General features: G+C 31.7%; 1 protein-coding gene across 1 annotated transcript; it reads left to right on the top strand.

Moving 5' to 3' along the window:
• Window positions 1-1,666: 1,666 nt before the first annotated feature.
• LOC101741489 (longitudinals lacking protein-like) lies at window positions 1,667-13,033 on the top strand. Its single transcript, XM_038018244.2, has 5 exons — window positions 1,667-1,911; window positions 2,085-2,192; window positions 3,320-3,406; window positions 6,197-6,343; window positions 7,597-13,033. The coding sequence occupies exons 2-5, from the start codon at window positions 2,097-2,099 to the stop codon at window positions 7,651-7,653; spliced, it is 387 nt and encodes a 128-aa protein (XP_037874172.1). The 5' UTR covers window positions 1,667-1,911; window positions 2,085-2,096; the 3' UTR covers window positions 7,654-13,033.
• Window positions 13,034-13,082: the final 49 nt, after the last annotated feature.

The following is a 13,082-nucleotide window of genomic DNA, read 5'->3' as shown; positions in this document are numbered from 1 at the left end:
TATTTAATGTTCTTTGTGAGATCAGGTAATCCTTAATTAGAAAATCGGGTTCAAAAAAACCGCTCCATAAACTCTTGACAATATTACAGGTGGTCCCTGACATAAGAAAAGATTATGAACAGCAAAAAAGACAGTAAAAATAAGTTAAATAAGTATATTTTAAACGAAGGGTTTTCTTTTGTTTCCTGCTTCGTTAAGCTTGGTTTAATTGTTTAAAAAGAGATTAGGTGCAATAAGCTCTCCTCTTCGTCGAGTGATGCAAGTCGAGCGTTAGGTATTTGGTTCGAAAGTTTTTAGCTTAATTAGCAAAACCAGTGGAATATGATTAAGCAATTTGCGAATACAATTATTTAAATTTGACAATTTTATTTTAGCGATGACAGTACTGCAATCTATTACTAGATGGCGCTGTTGCACATTGATAGTTAATGCATGCTACTCAGCGATAGATGGCATTGATACAAATTTTAATAATGATTCATTGATACTATACCGAATAAACACAGCACAGATCAAGCGAAAGCTCAATAACAAAATAAAGTTTCCTTTTAATTGTAATAAAAAATATTGTACTAAACACTCAAGTGATATATGAGCAAAAACAAGGACAGAAGAGTGTCGAAATGAGAATGATTAAAAGAAATTGTATATAAATAGCATTGTATATTATTTGTGCTTTTGTACAGATTCAAGATATTGTCTGTTCTATCAATTTAAAATATGAGATCAAATAATTTATTTTTAGAAAATTACCTTTGTATTTAAATACTAGTTAGTAACATCGCTTTATACAAGTCTACCCGGCAACTCATATTATGTGTATAATCTATGCTTCAGGCTACGATAATTTCTACATTTTGTTTATTTTTTCCATACATATGCCTTTTCACAGATAAGCAACAAGCCTATTTACAGACAGCAACTACTAATTAGACAGACGCTAAATTATCAATATTCTAAAAAAAAGCTCTTCAAATTGTGATGGTTCCCGACAAAAAGTTCAAATTCATTTCAACGATCAGTTTCATTTTCACAATATTCATTATGGGCTTTACTTCCTTTGCCTGATTAATAGATGAATTAAACAAAAAATAAAACCAATCAAATCAGGGATACCAATGTATGCTCGATCTTTTATGAAACAATTCTATTTTTATTTTATTTGGGCTATTCTTTTTTTTCTTTGTTTCTTTTTTTTATTGAATAATGATATATTTGACAAACATAGCAGACAAGAATTAGTATTTTCTCAAGATGATATAAGTACATAGACTTGACGAAGAGACGTAAATTTTATTCCATATAATAAAAACTATAGTAAATTGAACACAGATACGTATTAAGGAGCAAAATAAAAAAAATAACACTAACCTCTAATAGATTAACTATAGCTTGTTCAAATTTTTGCGAAGAACTTTAAGAAGGCTTGTTCAGAACTCGAAAATAAACAGGCCTTCAACAGGAATTTATTTATTTTTGTTTTTAATACAGGTGATTTCTTGTATTATGAATCACTTCGAAACACTTGTTGTATTAAAAACAAAAATAAATAAAATCTTGATTATGACCTGTTTGTATAAATTGTGAGCAATCAAAATGACAAAGAATAGGTAACATTGTGATAAAATCATTTTTAATCACTGCCATACATAAATAGCTTTAGGGTACCACTGTCCTTCAAGTTTTGACAATCTAAAATAGTAAGGCTGACAACCCTGTCTAGCTGATTGAAAGAAATTAAGAAATAGAAAGAAGTGGCTATATTATGCGAGACGGCGTCTTTATTTTGAGATTTCAATTGCTTAACTTTTACGTGTAGATTTCGAAATATTACGTGCGCCCCTGGATGTATATTTAATGTGTTTCGTGTGAATTAAACACGAAAAGAAATTGTAGTTACTGTGTCCGTAGGTAAGCATCATTTTGAATTGCAATTAATGACGTAGGTAAACTATAGAAACTGCACTATTATTTCTAAAAAATGGCATCGGAACATTAGGTCTTTAGAATATTCTTTATAACTGTGAAGTATAAATGTTAGACCATCACGTTTGGCTTTGTGTAAATTTCATCTGAAATTTCAGAGTATCATCAAAATGGGTGATCAACAATTCTTTTTAAAATGGAACGATTTTCAAACTAACATGGTGACTTCGTTCAGACATTTGAGAGACGAAAAAAGTTTTACAGATGTGAGTATTGTAATGGTTTTAATTACTTGTATATAAACAAATAATATAACCTCACTGTAAGCACTTTACACTTAAAAAATGCAAGTAATTAATGAACCATAGTTACCGACATAATTTGCTTACGTGATGTTAATTTACTAGTTATTAAAAATAAAAATATTTGTCATGAAGAAGCATACAGGAATGATACCTGAAGTTAAACAAAATAAAGCCAACAAAATTATAAAACATAGTCTTTGAAGAGCAAGATTCAGTTCTGTGACGAAATTAATATAACTACATTTTTTACTCAATTCACAAATCGCATGTTTTACTATTAGTTTAATATTAAATACAATGTGATATTTGACCATTGATAAATAATTTTTTTTTTTATATTTCAATGTGAATTAATATGGACATCAAACATACATAGTAGTTTCAGGTTTCTTAAGTATAGTGAAAATATGAATAGAGATGAGACAACAATGATTGAAGACTTGTTTTAAACTTAACTGAAAAGAGCCCAACCAGAAATCAATATTCAAATAATTTTATATATGTGTTAATTAGTCCTTGAGACAAAAGGGAATATTAAGAAGAACCTTGATACCATTTTTGTTTTAGATTCTAACAACATTCTGGCAAATTCCACACAGTAATTATTCTTAGGTGTATCATATCAGTAAATTGAGATTCATTTTGACCAGTACGCACACAGTATGCTATGTAGTGATTACTGGAGTGAATGTTACCATATGCAATAAGATATAAGGTTGAAATTTCACTCTCGTTATATAACTGTCTACTCTTCAAACCAAAAACGAAGACTGCTTGTAACATAATTGGGCAGGTTTTGTGCTACCTGTTCAGACTTACTAATGGACTACCACCATTAAATAACAATTTAAATATCTAAATGCTTAACCTTTATAAAAGACCTTTATTTTAAATATCAGGAATAAGATTATAGTATTCAACTGTAATGCGTAAAAAACAAAATACTATTAATAAATCGTAATTGAGATTGTGTTACTGTGACCTGAGATGATAAGCATTGAAATCATCAATGTGTTCTCATGCAACGATTGCATGATAAGTTTTACGTGTTAAATTTATGGAATGTATAACATGTTTGTAATTTTCAGGTTACATTAGCATGTGAAGGACAGACGTGTAAGGCACATAAAATGGTTCTCTCTGCCTGTAGTCCGTACTTCAAAAGTCTATTAGAGGTATGTTTAGAAGCATGCTAGTGTTTTTTTTTTTTTTGCCGTTATTTGGTTCTGATTGTGCAATATCAGATTGATTCAATCAAAGTTGCTTAGTGTATTCACAGAATGTGTAATGAGGCACATTGTGTATCCATTAGTGCCTGATGATTACTGATTGGTGTATTTTACTATATTGTAAAACAAGTCTAAACAAAAATATATAGAAAATTAAGTCGATACGATTGTATATTGAGATCCTATTGGTTTTTTACTTCAATCATTTTATCTGTTTTACATTATGTTAATGCTGCATACATAGACAACAGGCCAGTGTTAAGTTTGTTCATATGTATAACAATCTCACTAGCTTTGATTTAATGTTACAAAAAGACAACCACAATCTCACTGTGTTAAGCATGTTCACAATTGGCTGATGTTGGCATCTTATTAGCACTGCATTGTAATAGTCAATTGCTTGTGTACGACAATTGTGCCCGAGACATGATTGACCTGATTGCATTTAATCAAAAATGTATACAGATTTTTAAACAGACGACTTGCTTTTGATTGATTATTTTCTATTACTACTAAATGTACACTGATATATAATTGGTGTGGCTTTGGTCGCTGCCAAACATATTAGACCAAAAAAGTTAATAGATTAATAGGAAACAAACATTTTATACGTAATAAAATTACATGTGAAATTTTTCCTATAGCAAAATAAAAATGAGTTTTTTATAAGGATGTTTGTTGTTACTCGAAACATATGCTGAACGAATTTGGTTGATATTTTTAATTATTTTGTAACCTTTATACTTATGATATTTTTTATCATGGCAAATAACATGATCCCAGGCAAAGCCGGATACATTTGCTACGTATTCTTAGTGTTTCCAAACTTTTGGATCATAGTGTATATTGTTTTTAATCGAAAATCATCTGAATAGAATACATAGCTTTATCAGTGCATCCTATCTTTACTGTTTCACATTATCATTTAAATTCACTTTTTAAAGCAAAGCAAGCATGCTGCAATGCATCCAGATTTAAGCCATATTTGTCGTTTGAGTCAAATACGATTTTATAGTTTTAGTGTTTATTTTATTCTCTATGAGCCGGCAATGGAATGCGTAATGGGTAGTATCATTTTTGACACTAAAAATTAAATATTACACAAATTTTAATTAAATGATTTACAAAAAGGAAAATGTTTAGAAATCCTTGCCTGTAAAATATGATGGATTTTCTGTTTTTATAATAATGGTATACAATACTAAAGCTAGTTTTGAAATCGGGTGTCTCTCATTACAGTAACATCCTGTAAATGTTTTCGTATTATTATAGTGTATTCGCAATAATATTTGCTGTCCGTACCGAGAATTCACGAACTATTAGACACAGGTTAATAAATATTCTAGAGGTAAAGCGTCAAAAACAACATTGAAAAATTATGATATTGTCAAAGAATCGTGAACAGATTAATCTGTTCGGTTTATCAGAGATTATGGCTATAATGGACACATCTAGCTTGTTATAGCATCCACGTCTTAAATCATATTTAGAGCCTTAATACTCCCTGAGTCTCATGCAGGATCTTCTCAGTGGGTCGCGTTTCCTTTCCCGTGGTAGATTCTGCGAAAAACTGCTCTTGTTAGGGCTAGTGTTAACTATTCTCTCAGGTTGAACCCTTGAGCTCACCTACTCGTAAGGGCATAGCTGAAGTAGCCTCTCAAGGCTATCAGCATAGGTAGGGAAAAAAAGGCGCTTTGTAAATACGAATTTACGGGCATTATATAGAGTAAAAACGCGAGCGTACATTAAAAGTACACGGCGCTTCTGGTTTATTTCAGATATTTCCATCGCCCAAGATATACGCGCAATTTCGCTATGGGCAAGCTCTCCGCTAATATCGAAACGATTTTCCCCTTGTAAAATATATTTAAAAAAATCATTCGAAGACTATTTATGTGATTGCTCAGTTGTCAATAGTAGAAATCGTCTAGGTATTACGGGCTAAAAGGTTTCGTTCGACGCTTACCGAGAGAGATAAGAAAGAAAAAAACGGAGATTATTCAAACGAACTTTTCTAACGTTCGAATCAACCGCGCGTAGCTGTAAATAGCCCTTTAGATTACCAGCGAATATGTAGGATTTTTTTTCTAGCAAATCTTCTAGTTCGTCATTGTTATGTATTGATGTTTTTTTTTTAATACGCTTTTATTAGCTTCAGACGTATGTATGTTTGTAACGGAATCTTTGAACTTTGATTTTGACCCCCTTCAAAACGTCGGATTAACTCGAAATTTGGTATACTTATTAAGGACCGATGACAATTCAATATTTAAAAAAAAATGAAATTTTTTGAATTCAACTAAAAAATTAAAAATAAATAATATTTTTAAAAAACTAACAAAATACGCTTTTCAACTAAAAATAGAAAATAAATTTTAATAAATTTGAGTTAAAAATGGTGTTAGAAAAAATAATTTTATTGTAAAAAAAATAGCGTGGGGTGGGTGCATGGTATCAGTAGTTATAAATATTTTATGAACAGATATGAGTAGAAGGATTAATTTGATAATATCCTGAAAAGCACCTCACGCTTTATATTAACAATAAAATAATTTTGTCTTACACTATTTTTAATTCAAATTTATTAAAAAAAAAAATCTATTTTTTAGTTGGATTTTCTATAAAAGCGTACTTCGTTAGTTTTTTTTAAACTATAATTTATTATTGGTCAAAAGGCGCCACCGGTGGTATTCCGACAGCGAATTAATTTTTTTATTTTTTTTCGTAAATCCACAGGAAAATCCATCGAAACATCCGATAATAATTCTAAAAGACGTGTCTTATCTACATCTGCAAGCCATTTTAGAGTTCATGTACGCCGGCGAAGTTAATGTTTCACAGGAACAGCTGCCGGCCTTCCTCAAGACTGCCGCAAGACTTAAGGTAAATGAATATATAAAACACTAGCTTTTGCCCGCGACTCCGTCCGAGTATAATAGTTACTTTGGCATAACGCTAAATTTTACCCCCCACTTCATTTACGTAGAAAGTGAAAATATTTTTGAATTATAGAATGTTAAGAAGCTATTTAAACCCCTATTTTGAAACATTCTTTACTGATGCTTCACGTGTATTGGTCATACCGTGATGTTATATAGCCTATAGCCTTCCTCAATAAATGGGCTATCTAACACTGAAAGAATTTTTCAAATCGGACCTGGTTCGGTTCCTGAGATTAGCGCGTTCAAACAAACTAACTCTTCAGCTTTATAATATTAAAATATAAATATAGATTTTGCTGTATTTCTAGCGCTAACTGGTATTCATGATTCGGCTAATCTTCCATCAGAAGTTTTCTCTTCACTTGACCTTCTTATCTAACTCCCAATCTCACATCGAGTCTGCTCGGTAGAGGACTGATTCTAATGTCGTTCAGAACGTTGATATTATATATGCAAGTTTTATTGTAATTGTAAGTATCGCGACTTAGGTTTGTTGTTGTCTGTTATCCGGTCATGGTTGCCGCTTCACTAAAGTATGGTAGTAAGGCCGGTACCACGCCCCGTGATTTAACCATTGGTATATTGACTGAGACTAATCGGTAAACAGCTTGGCTCTGCCCTTGGCATTGCTGTTGTCCATGGGCGGCGGTAAACACTCACCGTCAGGTGAGCCGTACGCTCGTCTGCCTACTAGGGCAATTAAAAAAATAAATAATAAAAATGAGCCATTGAGTTTCTCGCCGGATTTTCTTAGTTGTTGCGACTCCGATCCGGTGGTAATAGCTGCAAAGCGTTGCTCTTGCTAGGACTACCGGCAAATAGGTAGGAAAAAGAAAATTGAGACTTCAAACCCTCATAGGTAGTAGAAGCTATTAACATCAGACATTCTTAATTTTTTTATTATTATTGCTTAGATGGTTGGACAAGCTCATAGTCCACCTGGTGTTAAGTGGTTACCGGAGTCCATAGACATCTACAACGTAAATGCGCCACCCACCTTGAGATATAAGTTCTAAGGTCTCAGTATAGTTACAACGGCTGCCCCGCCCTTCAAACCGAAACGCATTACTGCTTCACGGCGTAAATAGGCTGGGTAGTGGTACCTACCCGCGCGGACTCACAAGACATTCTACCACCAGTAAAACTGACTGTTTTTTTTAATTGATATTGATTTGACTTTTTCTTTGATTCCAGGTGAAGGGCTTAGCCGAGCCCCCGCCGCAGATGCCAAGCATCAAACGAGAAGGCTAGCCCCCCGTAAAGTGCCCAAAAGACTATAGTGAACACCAATCTAACTTAGCACCGAATAACTAGTGCACACATCCATGTAACGGTAGGACAATATAATACATATATATCAGGTTTTATTTTTCAAATACACAAAATACTTACTGTCGATTTTTAATGTTGATCTTCGTTTTTTTTATTATAATAACACATTATTAGATCTTATAATGAATTCGCGTTTGAATTCACAGTCAAATAAAAATTTTAAGTCTTTAACCTTTTGATTGCCACGCGGCGCACTGAAGTAATTGCCTCGATTTCTCTCTTCGATCTTATTAAGGCGCTGGAATATCTATTAGAACTAGCGGTCCCGCAGTAGTCGAAATTCGACTATAATTAATTGAAATTATAAGTTTGTACACTATTACGATTATATTTTCAAAGACTATTAAATAAATTATTATACTACTATAATCACAAATTTCGCCAAGACTACATACACTATGGAAAAAATATTAATAAAGACAAAAAATATTTAACCTATTCTATCACTTTGACCACAGACGTCAAAAACAAAAGTTTGACAATAAATAAATAGTATGCATGCGTGTGTGCGTCAAATACACGGTAGTGTGTGTAATGTTTTTATTGATTTAATGTATTTATTAGGCATAATTTAAAAAAAAAATTAACATTCTGCATTCGTTCTCTACATTCTCTATAAGTGTGGGAAATTTCATACACCTCCGTCCGCGCAATTTTCGTAAAAAGGGATACAAAGTTTTTCCATCACGTATTTAATATATAGATCTGGGAAAGACTAATCCGAAGATACTGAGGACGAATCTATCTCTGAGAGACCTAAAAGATAAAATATATATATATATATGTAAAAAAAACTTCAGAGGTGTCAAGGGACACCCGGATGGAATGAAGTTCCTTTCGATTAATTAGTGAAGGAATTGTAATATTTTTTTTAAGTTATAATAATAAATTACGGCATTATGAAGAAGAAAAAAAACAATACTATGAACTAAATTACTATTGTTGAAACGCTATCTCGAGAAACTGTACTCATTAGGCGGACCAATCGGATACGAGCAATGTCACGCGATAAGCGCCTACACGTTGATTGGTCAGAATGACGGATCTAAAAAGTGTCGTGACAACTTTTCGTAAGAATTTTTTCCGTCTAGCCCCCTTTCACAACGCGCGATAAGGAACTTCGTTCCAACAAAAGAAGGTAAAAGTGGGTAACACAGGTGTTTAGTAATAGAAATCGACATAATTACTTCAGTACGCCGCGTAGGTCACCGGTGACCTACATGGAAGTCAAAGGGTTAATTTCCATGTAATAGTAATGTAATTTGTAAGAAACACGGCAACATTTAAAAAGCTATACGATCTCGGCCTTCATTATTAACAAGTACACTTTTGTTTCCGAACAGAATATTGTATTTACACTTCATTCACGTATTTCGTGTTAACGTGAAAGAAAATATATCGACGCTTGATAGGCAAAAGTGACTAAGCGACAATAACTGCTTTGTACATAAATGATAGGCAATAACCATATTCGATGCGCAAAAAAATAAATATTTCTAGGTCTATTAAAATCATTTCAATCATACAGCTACTAGCTAGATTCTACTTTTTTTTTTTTTTTTTATTGCTTATATTGGTGGACGAGCTCACAGCCCACCTGGTGTTAAGTGGTTACTGGAGCCCATAGAAATCTACGACGTAAATACGCCACCCACCTCGAGATATAAATTCTAAGGTCTCAAGTATAGTTACAACGGCTACCCCACCTTCGAACCGAAACGCATTGCTGCTTCACGGCGGAAATAGGCGGGGCGGTGGTACCTATCCGTGCGGACTCCCAAGAAGTCCTACCACCAGTGGACCTACTACAGCTGGATTAGTTAAAATAAATTTTGTTTTCAGTTATTTCAACTTTAAATCTGTTAAGTTCACGCATTGTCGCTTAGTCATGTTTGCCTTTCGAGCGTCGATATTATTATTATTATGTATGTATATGTATGTATGTTAAAAGTGTTTTATCGGGTACTACAGTCTCGATAAAGCTTTGCAATTGTAATGAAGTTACGCGCTATGAAGTACTGCAATCGCGTTCATTTTTATAAAGCACGTACCTATGCGTATCTCTAGCCGTGTTTTATATGAAATATAACGACGTCATATAAGTTAGCAAATGGAAAATCTTTTTATTTTCGCTCTAAATAGAATAATAATCTGTTTAAAAATAATAATTACAAGTTAAGTGCGATTATTCTAATTAGCGAAAGAGGGTAGTTAGAGATACTTCATCGACCCCAAAGCAAAACAATAAAAATGTATTCAACATTTGTTAAGTAATTTGAACAAGGGATTTATTATAAAGGAAAGCTCGTAATTATTTTAACTCGATAAAACATTCAATATTAAATGAACTGTGAAATTGTAAAACGATTATATACATACGTATTTCATACTAATTTAGATATAATCACAGTTAATATAATTGAGAAAAGCAATATGCATTGATGTGATGGTTTACATTTTAATTATTATCGACCGCTCTTTTTTTTATTACCAAAAATATATATATTGGGAGGGAGATAACGCAGTTGAGGAATTCATTAAAGAAAAAAACAATAAAATAGAGATGCTTTAAATTCATCTCGCAGAGACGGTAATTGAAGGATTATACCTAGTATTAAAACTCATTAAAATTATCAATTTGTTTTTTTTTTCTCCTTAAACGGTTTAAAATGTTTTTATTTTAGCTTGCTTATGATAATGTTTTTTTCAATAAGATCAAGCACTGTGTTATAAATATTTCGTTAGACATTCGCGATAAAAATATTATAAAAAAATATAGAAAAGAAAACAATTTTTAGTATTTCCGTGAAAATCGCTATAGTGGATTTTGATACTATACACCTTAATTACTGATTACCAGTCAATAACCAATCGTGAACTCCTATATACGAGACATTTTTGTTGTTTGTAATTATCGATACTGGTTTTCCTTAATGATTCATTATCCATGATTTCGTGCAGGATAATTGGGAATTACATCGACCGAACTCATTGTGGTGTAACCATAAATTCGGACCAGACTTTTAAATTCCTCCATTACTGTATCATTTTTGGTAATAAAAAATTAGCGGTGGATGAGAATCCTCTTCATTTCCACAAGTTACCCAAAAGCCAAAGTTTATGTTAGGTTCTAACACAATTATAATCTCCACGTTCTAAGTCTGGCTTGTGACTAATCAGTTTTATTTATCTCGAGACACAACCTGACCTATTCGTGACGTGTATACATAAAATATTTTTTTGTTTGTGTTTTACCATACGTATAATACCGCCAACGTGCGGTAGGTGGCGCACGATTAGTTTCAAGAAATCCACTCTCTGGACTGTAAATATTAATAGATGAATTATTCCGAAAATTGTTTAACACAATATCTAAAATACATTAGATTCGATTACAACTAATTTTATTTTTGACTAATATAATACTATTCATGTAATTTTAAATTATATTTCGCACCTTTAGAATTGAAGTCCAAAATTCTTGTTTGTTTTTGTCAACGCCAAAACTGTAATTGTAGAATTGTAATTTTTCAGTTTTGATTGTAATAGTTTAAGCCTTAAAGCGCATAGGCACCTTAAACTTTCAGGTATGCGCTTGATTTATAAGAGACGGAAAGTGTACTATGTTTATTTCTATATCGACTAAAATTTAAATTTAATTTTTAAATTTTATAAAATGATAGATTACATGTTTTAAGTCGCTCAAAGTCTAAATCTAATTTTCTAAAAAAAAATAGTTGATCCACTTCAGTTCTAAAGTTGGGATTTGTACTCTCACACATCCAATATGCCCTACGACATGTTGATGTGGTGTATTTAAAACAGTCACAAAGCCAAAGACAATTCTTTGACAATTTCTATTTATCTCCACTATCATATCAATGCCTAATGTATCCACCAATAGTTGCCTTACAGTGTATTTCGATGGGTTTGAATGTCGACATGATGTGTAGGAGGTATTCAAATATTTCGGTCGTGTTATACGGGAAGAAAATAATTCATTTACTTTTCGTTTTTCCCACGATTATCTTGTGTGAAGAAGACAGATAGATGTTATACGAATTCGGACATTTAACATTTTCCAATTCATGTTTAATTGTAACTAAAATTTGACTGCGATTTCATTTTTGATCTGCGTTCCGATGCGTACATATTTCCCGAGTAACAACTTCGTCGTAGAATCAGTGAATGTTCCACCCACGAATGTGGAATATTTTTGGGTTAAAAATAGTTTAAATTTTTGGCAGAGAGTATCGGATATTATTAGCCTTAATCACAAAAAAAAAAATTATTGTCTATAGATGATCACAATAAATTATACATGAATTTGAAACTGTAATAAATTGATAGCACTGTAATAATGATTGTGTACCTCTTCAGATAGCAACGTCGACATACAGACTATTGGAATGATATAATGTTAATAGGTGTTTGTTGAATTCATATTATTTAGATTATAAATAAGTGAAATGTATTTTCCGTGCTCTTAACCGAAATGCAGATGGACGAATTAGCTTTTTATTGATTTCGTAATTTTTTAATATGGCAAGAATCACTTTAATGGTATCTATTCGTCTAAAATGTATAGGTACATGAAATTCACTAAATTAATTTTGTCATAGAAGTTGCGTTACTGATTGATTCGGTTTGGTTTTTCTGTTTATAGCTGTGTACTTTTAAAAGAATTTGATACAATAAAAATTCAGATATTTTTTTTAAATATACTTTTTTCATTTTTTCTTTATTTCTGTAAGCTTCTCTTTATCACTGATTTGCACATAGGAAAAGAAATTTATATCTTGTGTCAAATTTGCAAGAAACCGTATTTGTTAAATACTAATTTAAATATACCTAAGTATTTTTTCAGCATATAAAGATTGCTTTTTGCACAATTTAGATGACTTTCTTATAATAAAGTTACTTTTTTCCTAGAATTTTCTTAATCGTGCTTGAATGAAAACTTCAAAAATAATGTTTACTCACTAAGTTTCAAGATACAGAATCTATGACTTCTAAAAATCCCAAAATAATAGTCATTCTGATGGCAAATTAGTGTTGATTGGTTACTCAACTGGCATACACAGGTGTTGCCAGTATAAATATACTTTTTTTTAAATTAGAAAGCCTTCTGTGTGCATATTATATAGTAGAAGTTAGTCGAGAAGTAAAAATATAATATAAATCTTATATTTTTAGATACAGTAATGTTATGTGCTGACTTATCACATCGGATTACTAGTTGGTAATTGAAATTACGAAAGAATTTGTAATTTTAGATAATACAGTTTAATTACAAAAATCTAGTTTTTTTTTAAACCCTCTCATAACGTATAAGACAATTTTTATGT

Source organism: Bombyx mori, chromosome 20, assembly GCF_030269925.1.
Source record: "Bombyx mori chromosome 20, ASM3026992v2".
Lineage (NCBI taxonomy): Eukaryota > Metazoa > Arthropoda > Insecta > Lepidoptera > Bombycidae > Bombyx > Bombyx mori.
This window is presented reverse-complemented; position numbering and strand designations above follow the sequence as displayed.